The 14,791-nt window shown below is 50.7% G+C and overlaps 6 protein-coding genes across 6 annotated transcripts; 5 read left to right on the plus strand and 1 right to left on the minus strand.

Annotated features, from left to right (window-relative positions):
* Nucleotides 1-171: 171 nt before the first annotated feature.
* On the plus strand, nucleotides 172-1,329 carry N7506_003921 (ketopantoate reductase family protein; the record flags this gene model as incomplete). Its single annotated transcript, XM_056953216.1, has 5 exons — nucleotides 172-212; nucleotides 268-361; nucleotides 409-463; nucleotides 510-706; nucleotides 757-1,329. The coding sequence occupies 5 exons, from the start codon at nucleotides 172-174 to the stop codon at nucleotides 1,327-1,329; spliced, it is 960 nt and encodes a 319-aa protein (XP_056812105.1).
* Nucleotides 1,330-2,042: 713 nt separating this feature from the next.
* N7506_003922 (DUF3433 domain-containing protein) lies at nucleotides 2,043-6,886 on the minus strand (the record flags this gene model as incomplete). Its single annotated transcript, XM_056953217.1, has 4 exons — nucleotides 2,043-3,820; nucleotides 3,891-5,699; nucleotides 5,757-5,853; nucleotides 6,260-6,886. The coding sequence occupies 4 exons, from the start codon at nucleotides 6,884-6,886 to the stop codon at nucleotides 2,043-2,045; spliced, it is 4,311 nt and encodes a 1,436-aa protein (XP_056812106.1).
* Nucleotides 6,887-8,301: 1,415 nt separating this feature from the next.
* N7506_003923 (major facilitator superfamily domain-containing protein) lies at nucleotides 8,302-9,964 on the plus strand (the record flags this gene model as incomplete). Its single annotated transcript, XM_056953218.1, has 4 exons — nucleotides 8,302-8,427; nucleotides 8,498-9,246; nucleotides 9,303-9,678; nucleotides 9,731-9,964. 4 exons carry the CDS (start codon nucleotides 8,302-8,304, stop codon nucleotides 9,962-9,964), a joined length of 1,485 nt encoding a protein of 494 aa, XP_056812107.1.
* Nucleotides 9,965-11,052: 1,088 nt separating this feature from the next.
* On the plus strand, nucleotides 11,053-11,922 carry N7506_003924 (uncharacterized protein; the record flags this gene model as incomplete). Its single annotated transcript, XM_056953219.1, has 1 exon — nucleotides 11,053-11,922. The coding sequence occupies one exon, from the start codon at nucleotides 11,053-11,055 to the stop codon at nucleotides 11,920-11,922; it is 870 nt and encodes a 289-aa protein (XP_056812108.1).
* A 402-nt stretch (nucleotides 11,923-12,324) lies between these two features.
* On the plus strand, nucleotides 12,325-13,218 carry N7506_003925 (uncharacterized protein; the record flags this gene model as incomplete). The annotated part of the gene is made up of 1 exon (XM_056953220.1): nucleotides 12,325-13,218. One exon carries the CDS (start codon nucleotides 12,325-12,327, stop codon nucleotides 13,216-13,218), a length of 894 nt encoding a protein of 297 aa, XP_056812109.1.
* An 814-nt stretch (nucleotides 13,219-14,032) lies between these two features.
* On the plus strand, nucleotides 14,033-14,778 carry N7506_003926 (uncharacterized protein; the record flags this gene model as incomplete). Its single annotated transcript, XM_056953221.1, has 3 exons — nucleotides 14,033-14,312; nucleotides 14,382-14,542; nucleotides 14,602-14,778. The coding sequence occupies 3 exons, from the start codon at nucleotides 14,033-14,035 to the stop codon at nucleotides 14,776-14,778; spliced, it is 618 nt and encodes a 205-aa protein (XP_056812110.1).
* Nucleotides 14,779-14,791: the final 13 nt, after the last annotated feature.

Here is a 14,791-nt window from a genome sequence, read left to right on the forward strand (position 1 = left end):
GGAATACCCGAAGTTCCGTGGATATTGAAAATACTCCGTACTTGAAACACTTTTAAAATACTGCGCGTCATCGGAGAACCCCCACGTCGGTCTTAAGAGTCGGTCTTCCTCCGAAGATGCGGGGGAAACATCGACACAAAACGCCAAACCGTCACATCTCTCTCGCACAAAATGTCCGATAAGATTGAGGTGTTACTCTATGGACTAGGAGCGTAAGTAGAGTTCCCAGACGTGTCGGAATACCTTTTCTAAACGGTCGCTGTGCAGCATTGGCTCCTTCTATGCCTTCATCTTAAGCCGCTCCAACCGGGTCCGACTAACTGTCGTCGCACGTTCAAATTACGATGCGGTCAGCACAAATGTGAGTACTTGACAAGTAACTGCAGTGTCGAAAGCTCACGAAGGGAGGGAATTTCCATACACAGCGAGAATCACGGCCAGCATACCTTCCACCCACATCGCGGTATGCACCACACATGAGGCAATGTTTCACTCGCTGATTTTGACAGTGATCCGATCTATCACCGAAATCCCTCCAGTGGATTATATCGTGTGTGCCCACAAGGCTCTGGACCAGGAGGAGGTTGCGACACACTTACGGCCAGTCGTGCGAAAGGACACCACCATCGTCATCATTCAAAATGGAGTGGGCAATGAAGAACCTTTCCGAAAGGAATTTCCCGGAAACACCATCTTGACTTGTGTGGTAAGTCGTCCCTGCTTGGATCGTGGCGGCGTAGATCTGATTGCAATTAGACTTGGGTTGGGGCAACGCAGACCAGCCCTGGCGTGGTGAGGCACACCAAGTCCGAGGACATGCAGATCGGTCTGTTCCACAACTCAATAATTGCCGGAGACGTCGAACAGCAGAGACTCGATACATTTGTTGATCTACTCCACAATGGCAGAACGCGATTCCAAGTTCTCGACAATATGCAAATCCAGAGATGGGAAAAGGTTGTCTGGAATGTGGCTTGGAACTCTTTGACTGCCATCACCATGGTGGATACACAGACTTGGCTGCATTCATCTGAAGATGCAACACCATTTACTCGACAGCTGATGCAGGAGGTCATCCATATTGCGCGTGGTTGCGGTGTACCTCTGCAGGACGAGTTGATTGGACAACTGATGGACAAAATCAACTCCATGCCCGGCATCGGAAGCAGTATGCAAACCGATTGTAAGAATGGGCGACCGATGGAAATCGATGTGATTTTGGGGTATCCTGCTCGCAAAGCCCGCGATCTTGGGATCCAGGCCCCATTCCTGCAAACTCTCTACCTGATTTTGCGGGCAATTGATGGCCGACTAAGAGCTGCCCTCTAAACTCTTCGGGGTTGGAAGCACTAGGACAGTAATGGGAGTTCCCAGGTTCTAATATGATTCGACGATCAACGCAAACCTTGGAATTATCAGACATGGTAGGAATGGCCACGAGATCCTCCAATCAGGAGTCATCCATGGATCTCAACCTCACAAGATATCACCTAGTCCACTCTGTCCGAGTGTCGGTTTGAATCCATCTGGGATTGACCGAGAATTGAAACATGCGCTTACCACCTGGGAACTTTCTAAGGTCGCTACATATGTCCACGGGTATTCTGGTACATCAAGCAGAGTATAGAAGGCCCTTCTTCTTGTCCATAAAGCCTGAGGTTCCAAGGTTTCCAGGACGTTCAGTTGGGCAAAGTAAAGCCCTAGCCTTGGCAGCCATGCTGCAATTCAAGACTTGTTGAATTTGCTAGAAGCCTCAGTCTTAATCACAAGATGCCTCCGGGTCCATGTAGTACTTTGATTTAAAAAGAAAATGAAAATAACCCAAGCAAGTGCCAGCTTGCCTTTCTCCCCTGTCTATGTCAAGTTGCTCCCGAAATGGGGTCCACAAACGCCGTCATCTGAATATATAAAAAACATGGGGGAAAAACGACTGAATGACAAAAGAATCACGTAAAAGGTCATAAGTCGTAACGCAAATTTATCAGGATGAACTTGGAGACTGCGGGGTTGCAATCTCTTGTAGCTGAATGGTGGTTGTTTTGTCAACATCCACCTCCGAGCTGACGTCCGCAGGCTCGGGGGGGTTTGGCGTGCTCCGGTTCCTGGTCAACGGCGAATCTCCAGCGATTGTCCGCGCCCATGAACATACGAAACCCGTAACGTTTATTCAATGCTGAAATGTGGGCACGTCGTTTGGAACTGCTCCAAGTGTGGGTATCGGCAAAGTCATGGAGCATCTGGCTGTGGGAGATCCAAGGGATGATCGCGCCGATCGAGCGCGGCATTCTAGGTCCCCGGAAGCGCCCACGGCGAGTGCCGAATACCAAGAGGACAACGATAGTATCGAAGGCAATGATGCTCAAAGCGATGGCGAGGGATGGGGCAGATGGGGCCATGTGCCAAGTACTACGGGTAACTGTGCCATTTGTAGCCTTGATCGGTTGAGCAAGCGGCTCGAGGTATATATCACGCCAAAGGGAGAAATAAGTACTGTATACCCACTGGTATACAGTCTGCGTCATGTCAGTCAGAAGGTCTGAGTCCAAGGAATCAAAATTCGGGTCCTGGCGCTGATAAAGGCGGGCGACCAGGAAGCCTGCCCAATCATACGAGGATATGTTGTAAGTGCCATTTTGCATAGTAGTATTTCCAACATAGCTGCTTGGGATTGCTGCAAAGACTTTGTTGAACTGACCAAGGCTGACAGTGGCATTGTCGTACATCGTTCCTTGGTGGATGGCAGTATTGGCCACTGGCTCATGCCAATCAATTTGTCCTTTCTGGTCGAACGTCACAGAATACTCTTGCAATTGGACCTGAGGCTCGCAGTGCAACGCTATGGTGTTGTCATTGGTCATCGGGGTATCTGCCTTGTAGTCCCACCGACCAACAACAAGGACTGTCGAGGTTTGACAGACGTCCGACTCGTCCAAATCATCCGGGGAGAGGAAATGAATAGATAACGCAATTCCTTCGTCCTTGCTCTTCAGGGGTGGCATGCGCGCGATACATTCCATCGAGGAGTTGGCGAACAGACCGTACCGCCAGAACTGGTGTCCATTTGTGTTATTTTGCACTAGGTCACTTGTTGAGAGTGCTTGGCAGTTGAGTTCTGTGCCCACCCCAAGTGTCGATGCGCCATATGTCACATCTGGGCTGCGATTGTTCACATGCACGGGAATGAAGGACTGATTTGGACTGGTCCATGAGAGCATAGGTACACCACTGGTTATACTGGTCTGGATTAAATCATACTCGGTGAATTCCGCTGCAAAATCGGTCTGCCAGAAAGTAGACTGACTGTAATTCATAGTCAAGTCGTTTGTGTCCAGTGTCGTGGTTGTCAACTGTTGAGTGAAGAGTCCACCGGCGACAACAGTCAAGGCCATATTTACGACGCAGGCTATGGATACCAGACCCAGCAGGAGATGGCGGTCACGAACCGCCTTGATGAAAATGGCAAAAGGACTTTGCGATGAATAATTCAAGGACAATGAGGCCCGTGCCGAGGCGTTCCCCCTTTGTAGGTGAACCCAGGGCTCAAGAACGCTTAGATTGCGGTGGATAGATGTGCACAAAGATCCAACGGAAGATGCGATGATGGATGGTAAGAAGGACAGAACGACCTGGAATGCGCTCGAGTCGGACTGAGTCAAATGGCGAAATCGGCCGTCGCGTAGCAGAGATGCGACTACCAGGCCCATGAGAATGATTACTCCAGCCAAGGCTAGAAATTCCACCAAAAAGAAAGGTATCACCAGAAAATGAGGCATAGGGTCGACATGGGTTTGAAGGTTTTCCCCAAGCTGTACGGGTGAGCCTAAAAAGACGTCAGTCTGATTCCCTGGAACAAAAAAGCCACAGGGCTTCAAAGGGTCGGTGATACAGACCATCCTCAGCAAGAATCTCTAATCGGCTCCCAGATGGACCGGGTCGCCAAAAGCACCGAGCGTTTTTGAATATGCGGCGTAGCTGACGAGTGGAAAATTGGTGGAATTCTGCCACTGGCTCGGCGAGGATGTTGGAAGGGTGAAAGACATCTGCTGTAATGCTGCACATGGCGCCAATCGAGCCTGGGTCACTTTTGAGGAACAATTCACGCGAATGATACATATAAAGGAGGTATAAAGCAGTCAAGGTCGCCAAGATGAGAATGAATTCAGACCACAGAGCGGCAAAGTCAACCACCGCGATGGCGACCTGCTTCGATAGTCGAGCCGCCGCAATGATCGTTGGTGCGGTCTCGGGGTCAAATAGGCGGCCCATAGTTAAAACAAACGTTTGTTTCACATCTCTTCCAATCTTGGACACAAATTCAACTTCGGTCATGATAGTCGACGTGTCAAGTACCAAAACGGGCTGCAGATCTCCCAGTTCCTGACTGATGACCGGCAACTCTGTGATTGTACGAGCGCCCGTGGTGGCGTTCTCACGTATGAACAGCATGTCGCTGGTATAGGGAGCGCGCTGAGACAAAAGGGCCTGGAAATGCTCGATGTTGAACTCAGCTGCCGTGAGATTTCTGGTTGTGGCCCGATTAACATCAATGGATGTGATGGAGCTATTGGAGTGCATCGATACTCGTGCTTCTGCTTGATGGTATGTGATGTCACAAGCGAAAGCCACCCCCGAAACAGAGTAATTGGAGGTGGAATTCTGAGTTGTAGCATTTACCCCAATGATCATGCCATATAAGTCGTACGGATCACAGCCAGAGGCTGTGAAGGCTTGAGTTCGATTCGGATACGCCTCTTTAGCTGCATTGCTGATAACTGGCTCCCAATAGCGGACTTGGAGATAATCAGTGGCAGAGAAAAACACACTCTGGTAGTGGAAATCCAATGTACATGTGTCAGCGCCTCCATAGCTGGCGCCCAAATCGATGCCACTCGCATTCCACGAGATTGTTGGGTATGTCGCCTGGGGGTCGTCAATGGCGACTGTCAGTTTGTCCCCAACGAGAACATTCTGGCATGAGAGCTCAGCCCAGTACAGAGTCTGATCAAGGGTCCACATCGTGCTTTCGTCTCGACGAGTGCCAGGGATTTCTACGGGCGCAACGGCGTATTTAGATGATCGAGTGCGCTGCAATTGATCGTTCGAGGAGAGCACCGAGTCGACCATGGTATTGGCCTGGGTAGACATCCAGCTCTCTTGGGTGGCTAGATTCACCAAGTGCGGCCAGCTTTTCATGCTTTCATGATCGATCACAGTCACCTCCCGCAGTTCGAACACCGTGCTTTGTAAAGCGGGGAGAATCATTCGAATCGAGAGCGTCACGAACGAAACCCAGAGAACCACCCAGTGGCGGCGCCGAGCGGCGTTGATGGGAGTCAAGATAGTCTGACCAAAGTTGTAGTTGATGAACAGCACGGTCGCAGGGGCTCCCTCAGGTCGGGATAATTGGAAGTATGGTTCCAGGCGGAGGACATCGTAATCGGTGACAGTCCATATAACGACCAGGACAAGGGACACAATGATGGGCAGATAGTTGTAGGCAAAGGATTGAACGGAGGAGACCTCGTCGGTGTATCGAAAGAAAGCGAGACCTCCCTTACGGTCACTATACTGTCGCAGTCCTTCCAGACACAATAATATTGTCAACATCAGACATATGAGGGCACCGAGGTAGGGCGGTCGGAGGGCAACAGGGCGCCAGCCCCGAGGCTGTCGGGGCGAACGAAGCCGAGCAAGAAGAGCTATAGATTATCATTAGCTTCATTTCCGACCAAATTAGCAGATTGAGCATGACCTACGGAGCCATGCCCCGAATCCCCCATCGAACATGCTGGATGGCCCTGAAGGCGTTGAAAACGACGAGAATCGAAGGGCATTGCCGATCAGCCATTCAAACTGGTGATAGGGGTCATGATAGAATCGTAGATGGCTCAAGAAATCGTCAGAGACTCGAAGTTCGAGAAGCCAAGATCTTGAAGATGGAGAATTCGATGTGGCTGTGCTGACGCGGCGGGCGGGAAACCGGCTTTCGCGATCCACCCACCTCCGTCATGTCTCCTGGCTTGTTGTGAAGTCTCCGTACGAGGTGGCTTTGTTGCCTTAAATTGCCTTCGGTCACCTAAATCGTCATTCTATACCTTACGAGGCTATTATGTCTGGTCATTTTGAATGATTTTGTCCTCTGTCACAGGAGGCGGCTGCAATGTGGGTGTATCATAGGATATTGGTCTACAGGTGATCAATCTCTCATACTCCTGCTCCGTATACATGGGTGGTCTTCTCAAGATCAAATTTTTCATACCTCTAGGTGAAGCAGCATCAACAAGTCCCCGTACCATTCCCGGAACAAGCGCTGGTTGTTGGATGACATGGCCTGAAAGGCAGTCAGTGTGTCCAGTTCCTTGCGGCGGCGATCCCGATCCCATCCATGTACCAGACGATCATGATGTGCAATTCGACGCTGAATCAAGGGCTCCGCCCGAACGTTGCGGTTAGGCAGAAGTCGTTTGGCGGCCAGGTAGTTGGCTTCACGCCACCATGCGTTGCGAGTGCGGTACAGAAGGTCACGGGTATAGACCACTTCTGCATGGGCACTGTCCGAGGAATCGATGAGGAGGTTGAGACAACGTTGAAGGTCTGGTCCCTCGCGGACATTGAAAGAAGCTTGGTCGATGGGCGACATGGCATGGTATGCGTCCAGAGCAATATGCTTGGCTTGGGTCAACGTGGTCATTCCACGGGCATGGCTCAACTCCAGTACACGCACAAGGCGTTTGGTGTCGACGGAGCGACATTTGGCAGGTATTATGATTTTAGCCATGACTTTCTGCCTTTGAGATTGGGTTATTTGGTCAACGACACGGAGAGCATTTCTGGCGCGATGTTGATCTCTTGTCGATGGGTCCACATCCTCGTCGGGGGGCTTCATTGATACAATAGTGCTGCGAAGTTGAGATGGAGGGAACTTGTAGGTGGCATGTTAAGGGACCAAGAGGGACTCCAGAATTGCACATTTTGTGATCTCAATCGGAGGGTCCCTTCTTCACACAGTTTGCAGCTCGAATGACTTCGCCTTTTCTCGCTTTTCTCTCTCTCTCGGCCTCTCGAGTAGATGGGATGTGCTCTCAGTTTCCCACCGCGCTTTTACCTGGGGATATCATGTTCTTGATATCATATACTGAGATCTCGTATTTGGGCTGTTTTCTTAACGCCTGGTCCATAATCCCCAATCAGGCGTCTACCGGATCTCGATGCAATTGGCCGGTTACATTCAATCACGTCGCGCTGGGGGAACCGGTTGCTAGGGTATTCGCTATATCCAAGTACCTGTCAGATCCTCACGAACCAATGTGTCGTTGAAGGTCTTGACCTAGTTTGACCAAGAGCATCCATCTAGACACACCTAGATAAAGTCACTTTTACCATGATAAGAATGATTCCTCGCGGTGTATTTCGACTTTTGGAGAGTCTCTTCGTCTAGCCCGAGGCTATCTTCCCAATATTTGCCTACGTCAACTCCAGTGCTGTCATTCTCATGTCACAGAGATCTTTCTTGGTGTCTTTTTTACTATTATGATTATTATTCTGTTGGTTAAAACCTTGGAAGCTTTGGAACTACCCAGGTGGGCATGAGCATATCTGAACATGCCTTCAGAGTGACATTCCAGGGTTGGAAATATATCTCGAAAGTCAATGCATATTTGTGAATTCCTATAGATGCACACGCGTGGGCACCTATCCCATCTATTCAAGCTGGTCATCCATCCTTAGGCTGCATGATACCTAGGTATTGAATTCCACAATTTTTCGCCTGAGCTTTGGAATATACCCGAATACAACCTTGCAACTCCTCAATCATCCGTAGCTGAAGCCTGACTCGGCGAGGCATCCAGGCAAGAAACACCAAGTGCGGAACTGAGTGGCAGAATGGATACACTCCGCCTTTTCCAACTCCCTTCAGGGCCACACTTTTAACATCAAGCTGGGCCATTCTCCATGAGCTTCCAAGCTTCCACCTTCAATTCACTTTATTACTGAAAAATTAAATTGAGAATTGTGTCCCTTCTTCATCAACCTTGAAAGTCCTTCATCAGCTTCCTATCTTTCAGACAACGGTCGGGTTCAACTCGGAACTTCCACTCTCCCCATCAGCTGGGGCCCACTTTTGATTTGCGCACATCGGAAATGCCGACTCAATCCTTTCTTCATGCGCTTCCCCATACTTGAGTTGTGGGGAAGATCGGAGGTATTTGAGACTAGGCTTGGACTACGGAGTCCTCTGGGGTCAATAATCACAAATTCCCTCAGTTGCACTTTCCCACCATATCACAACCGTTACGCAGAATGACAGAAGTCAAAGAGTCGCAAACCAGTTCGAGTCACTTGGAGACAATGCCGCATGGCGAGGATGGCTCCTTGGGCCCTGATGATCCCAAGGAGTCGGACAATGGAAATCCTAACCACCCACAGGTGAGCCCCAAACAGAAGATCAAGATGTTTATCCCGGTTGCAATGCTAAAATTGAAAATGCAACAATCAGAACTGGCCGGCTACGGCAAAGCAGTGTACCTATCTCACCATTTGCTCCTTCACTTTCTTGGCCAACATCAACTCGAGCAATTTTACTGTCGCAACACAGCCCATAATCAAGGAATTTGAAGTGACCGAGACACAGGCTGGAGAACTGGTCTGTTTCAACGTCTTTCTGTTTGGGATGGGCAACATATTCTGGGTGCCACTCATGCGCGTCATCGGGAAACGACCAGTATACCTGCTTGCCATGCTTGGTTTATCGCTGATGAACATATGGTCTAGCCAAGCCACGACCTACAGGGAGTTGCTTGCATCCAGGATTCTTTCTGGCTTTGTTGCTGCGGCAGCCGATGCCACTGTGCCTGCTGTGGTGGCCGATATGGTTGCACCTCAAGATCGAGGGCACTATATGATGTTCTTTCATCTCGCTATGACAGCGGGTTTATTCCTGGGCCCGTTGATTAATGCATATCTAGTTCAAGAACATGACTGGAGGTGGATGTGTTATTTTCTCGCCATTGCCGTTGGAGTGGTGTTCATCATTGCCATATTCACCATCAGGGAAACATCAACCCGTCAACACGAGTTCATCGATCCTGTAGTTTCCACAAAGCGAACCCAGTGGGAGTGGATGTCTGTCACGGCTGGCTATAATCCGCGCGCCTCTTTTTCACAGCCTTTGCGGGATATCATCGTCAACGCTGCTTATCCACCTTTAATATGGTGCTCCTTGACGATTGGAATCTCTGTCGGATGGTCTGTTCCCGCATTCAAATGAGCACTTTGATTGCACCAACTAATTAAAATAATAGGAACATCGTAGTTCAGCTGATGTCATCTCGAACTTTCACCAAGCCTCCATACGGGTGGGAGCTGGGCGATCTGGGTCTGTTGTCGCTAGCAGCTTTCATCGGCTCTGTACTCGCATTTTATTTTGGCGGGCGACTAATTGATATCATTTCCACACGCAATGCTGCTCGGCACGGGGGTGTACGCAGACCCGAATATCGACTGCCGGCCATCGTCATACCAGGTGTAATTGGACCGGCGGGGATTCTCATTTTTGGGTTTTGCGTCGCCAGCAAGACCCACTGGATTGGCCCTGCTATCGGCAATGCTATGCAGGCCTTCGGCGTCGCTGCGATCAGCAATGTCGCCGTCACTTATTCTCTTGACTTGTTTAAACCCGTACGTACACTGTTGGATCATTACAGGAACATGCTCATTAACAGCCAATCAGGTCACTGGCGAGGCCCTGGTGATCATATTCGTCATTCGGAACACTATTGGCATGCTTGTCTCGCTCTACGGTGCGGATTGGATTGACCGTCAAGGACCCGCGGCTGTCTTTGGCGAGATGGCCGCAATCCAGGTAGCGAGTGTTCTGTTTGCGATTCCTCTGTTTATTTGGGGAAGATCCCTCGGAGCCTGGACTTCAACATTCGGTCCAATGAAGCGATTCCTGAATCCTTGATCCTAAGAATGCCCAACGCTCGATGGCATCCTGGCGCACCTTCTCAAACAATATAATCAACTTCTTTCAGCGAATCTAGAGGGCACATCGCTAGGATATTACAATACAATAATCACAGGATTGCGTAATTGTGGCCATTGTGTGCAGATAGAAGACTATGGGGTAATCTTGGAAGTGGCGAGGCATGGTACCAAGAAGTCTTGTAATCCGCTATCTCAACCTGGGGAGAACCAAGCTGCAGGGCTTTCGTGGCTTCCAAGATATCACATCATCTCACCTTATCTCAGACGCAAATCTTTGGAGAAGTTTCCAAAGGGGCGTACCGAGGTTGGTCCATTGCCTAATCCGGCGTATTAACGGGGATCGGCAGGATCGTCGTCGGCACCATCTTGCTCATTCGAGTCTAACTGGACCCTGGAATGCAAATCTCTGGAAGAACCTTCTTACCCACCGCTGTGATGGCGCGCAGACTGACTGGCTGGACTTTCGCCGTAAGGCAAGAAGGTCCCCGGTTACCGCAGGAGTTATTCCCAATGCAGCATTCTATCTACACGCCACTCGGAAGGTTCCTCGAAAATCTCAAAATTGCACACATCTGTAGACCCCTCGATGGAGTACAACCCATGATCAGCTTTCTAATCCACGTTCCCCATTCTAAGGTTCAAGCCGGTCCGTTTTCCATGAACCAAAGGTCTCATCCAGGGCTCTTTGCCAATTGAGGTAGTAGATCGACATGAAACCGTCAATTGAGTTCATCAGGGGGTGTCGATGTTTCACAATGCTTCGAGAAGCCCGTCACAAGGCCTGATGATCCTCCATCGACAACCAAGGCAGAGGCGAGGTATAGGCGATGGGTCGGTTCTTGGTCATGGCAAAGTCCCGAAGGTATAATGGTGTGCTACTCATCGAAATCAGATATAAAAAGCCATGTCAAGTCTGTCGAATTACTTCAATCCAGCAGATCTGAGATCGCTTTCGTCTTACAATCTTTATCACTCAAACTTCTTTCGTTCTCGAGCCATCGTTGATCGACAGCTCATTCAATCATTCCAACTGTTTCCATCTTCAAACCCAAACCGCTTTTCACGATGAAGACTTCCTTTGCTGCCCTTGCTATCGCTCTCTCTGGCTCTGCCATGGGTGCTCCGTTCTCCAACAGCACCCGCATTGCGTCGAGCTCGTCCCCTGTGTCGACTCCTGCTCATCTGTCGACCGACCCCCCTTTGCCCAATCCCTTCACTTCCAGTGGCAGGGCGTCTTCGTCCTCTGCTGCCCCATCTTCGGAGTCTGTGCCCTTCTCCTGGGGGGCCCTACCCAGTGGAAGTGCCGGAAAGCGTGGGGAGGCCCTCTCCATCCCCACGGACCTTCCGTCCCTGGTAGCCGACGCGCAGTCGGCTGCCGCGGCCCTCGCATCTGCTGGCGCTGGCGCCCACAAGCGGGGTGAAGCACTCTCTATTCCCACCGATCTACCCTCACTGGTGTCCGATGCTTCGTCCGCCGCAGCTGCTTTGGCTTCGGGCGGTGCCCAGAAGCGAGGAGACGCTCTGTCTCTGCCCACCGATTTGCCCTCGCTGGTTTCTGACGCGGAGTCTGCGGTCGCTGCATTGGCTTCGGGCGGTGCACAGAAGCGGGATGGCTCTCTCTCCATCCCCACGGATATTCCTTCTCTTCTGTCGGGTGCCCAGTCTGTCGGCGCTGTTCTTGCCTCTGCTGGTGGACAAAAGCGGGCTGAGCAGACTATCCCTATCCTGACACCCACTGGTCTGCCTACGCCTTCGAGCACCCTTTCAACCCGCGCCGCCTTCTCCTCGGCTAAGTCTTCCTCTGGTGCCATCTCTTCCGCTGTCACGCCTTCTTCCACTGCAGCTCCTCCCTCTGGTGGGACTCCCTCTACTCCTGCTTCGAGCCACCCTCTTCCCACTGCCACCGGTGGTCTCCTCTCTGGCCTTCTGGGCTAAAGGAGCGGTTATTTGGCTCAAGGTTTCAGAATTCGTTCTGAAGTTCACTCGTTTTGATAAGATGGGCTTGACTGCGTTGATTGTTATTCTGTTATTCTAGATTGCCGGTAGAATGTAACAACACAATGTTTGAATGCGTGAAATCATCTTAACTGTTCTGATCATCTTGTGTAAGCTCGATATTCTAAATCTGGGAGAAGACTGTGAGTAACTCAAGCTTTTGAAGTGGTTGCTAAAAGATAAGTTCTCTTAGTGTAATTCGCCCTCCAGCTTCTCAAGAGAAAAGCTCCCTCGTGTGGTTTGCTTCGTCTTTCTTTCTTTCCTTCTCTTCACTCACCTCGTCATCACCTTTTAAGTTGATTCCACACGGTTCCAACCTTCATCTTTCACTCCCAACTCGATATGCCGTCGACATCTGCGTCTGTTTATGCTCTCCATCACACGCTTCCGATGGGTTACGTCGTGAGCCCTTTCATTTCGCCTGCTCGATTCCAGAACACGGTGGACATGGTTTTCCAGGAATTGCAGGAATCGATGGATGGCAATCAATGGATCATTGTCGTCGGCCTCTCCCCCGCCCTCATCCGGCGGCTCGCCGATGCCGAGCACCCGCTCGAGAATCTGAACTACAGGTTCCAATGGGACGGTGTGATCGGCCTGGTCAAGGTGATTGCATCGTACTTCCACATACTTGCAACCACTCAACTCGTCGGAGCAATTGATTCCCAGCTTTCTGCAATGCTCAATGCTACGACACACATCAGGTGGGGCGCCAACACTGCCCATGAACCGACAGCACACAATGGCAAGCAACCAGACGAAGCTTTTTTCCCACCATCTCGTTGGGCTCCTGTTTCACAGACCTGGTCTTGTCCCACCCTCATCATTGAGACTGGTGTGCCCCAGTCACTGTCTCGCCTACGAGAAGATGCGAAGTGGTGGTTTGCGAGCACTAATGGCAATGTGCGAATCGTTCTGATCCTGATCTTCTCCGGTAGTACACTTCACATTGAGAAGTGGCAATTGGCTCCTCCGAACGGCCCTCGCCCTCTTGGCAGAGAAGACATCAATGCCCTACGCCTGCAGAACCCTCCTATGCCTCCCCTGGTCCCACAACTCCCAGCAACACAGCAAGCATATGCAGCACAAGAGATTGAGGTGACATGGAGTCACGCTGCCGGTGCTCCTCTGGTTCTTCCTTTCGCCGCTTTGTTTGACCAACAACCAGGCCCTGGACAACATAACATTGTGCTTGAGGCACAGGATCTTTGCTCTGTCGCTGGCTGTCTGCTTTAAAACTCCTGATTGTTTTTTTTCGTCTGCTTGATTAGCAAAAGCAACAGGGTTAGTACAGATAGCAGGGCCATGGATCGATTTGATTTTTCACTCTTTATTCTTTTGTTCTTTCTCACGCCAGCCACACATATCGAAGTCCCTCAGCAGAAGGTTTCATGGGTATTCCACGTCGATGATCGTTGTTTTGCTTAGGTGAGATGCATTCCAACCTTTCCCCCGGTGCTATCCTGGAGAACGATAACTGACATTGCATAGCATCCACCTCGTTTTCCGGGGGCATTTTTAGGAGGATCCGGAATTCCCGAGCATGGCGTCAGCGGAGGATCGCTACTAGGAGGGGCTGGAGAAGCCGACTTTTGTGGGGAGCATCTCAAGGGAACATTGATCTACTCCGTAGTGATCCCCGGGACCCTGGAATGAGAGCGAGCTTGGCAAACTACTCATGTTTATGGTCGCTTGCTCCCAGGCGCCCCCGTCGTTTGTGGCAGAGTTAGCTCGACATAGTTAGGCATCGGGAGGGAATCAATATCCGTTCAATTGCCGAGACGAATTGATCGCAAGTTCAGACTGGGCCATGTGACAAGCGTAAAAATCCTAAATAAAGCTCTCTCCCAAGTGGTTCTACATAATCCCAAGGAAAGAAAGGAAGATGGAGGGGGCAAATGGATATTTCGAAGTGCTGTAGGGTGGAAAAGGTGGAGGAATGAAGTTGCCGATGCCGATGCCAAGCCTCCGAGGTACTTCAGAGCTTGGAGCTCCCAGAGACCTCCGCGATGCACCGTTTACTGTTCCTCACTCTTCCTCATTCTCCACCATGGGCATCTTCAGTAAATTGGTGAAAACCAGCATCGCCGGCAGCGTGGCCTCGGTCGGGGTTTTCTGGGGCGCCACTCGCAATGACCTCTTCCAACCTATGGACACCTCGGATCCTATCTTCCAATCCGCCCTGTTCAACAAGTTCAACCCGAATCGCAACCCGACTCTCCATGATGTGTGTGTTCGTCAAATGCCGTTGGACAAGATCCAGCCATCGCTGGTTGAGGAGAAGGGCAAGTTGGTTGAGGCGTTCTGCGCCGGTGTCTGGGGTGGTCTGGGTAAGCTTTGAATCCCTGTGCTCAATACAAGAAACTCCCTCTGATCGATTCGCTTCGTCTTCTTTCTAGGATTCATTCCCCAGAGAGCCTTCCAAGACCGAAAGTACCGAGGCCCTGAAACTGCGAGTGATCTGTGGGATCGATCCGATCTCCTCAACAGCACTTACGAAGTGGGCACCGTCATAACAGACCACTTCGAAGTGGTCGAAAAAACCGATGACCGGATTGTCGTGCGCTGCGGTGACTCCCCCGAATCCGCGAAGTCCGAGCCTCCGACGGCCTATTTGAGATCGCCGCTGTGGTCAAGAAGGAACAGGGCGTGGTTGACTTCAGTCTGAAGAGCTGTTTCTATCAAGGCCTTGGAACAGCAGATGCTCCTCCCATGGATGAAAAGGTGGCTTGGGCCCACCGGCAGTACACAAAGCTCTTGTTGGAGACTGCAATTCTCAAGAAGTGCGTCAAATAAGAAGAGGCGGAAG

The sequence above is a fragment of the Penicillium brevicompactum genome, assembly GCF_028827555.1.
Source record: "Penicillium brevicompactum strain IBT 35665 chromosome Unknown utg000003l_segment0_segment0, whole genome shotgun sequence".
Taxonomy (NCBI): Eukaryota; Fungi; Ascomycota; class Eurotiomycetes; order Eurotiales; family Aspergillaceae; genus Penicillium; species Penicillium brevicompactum.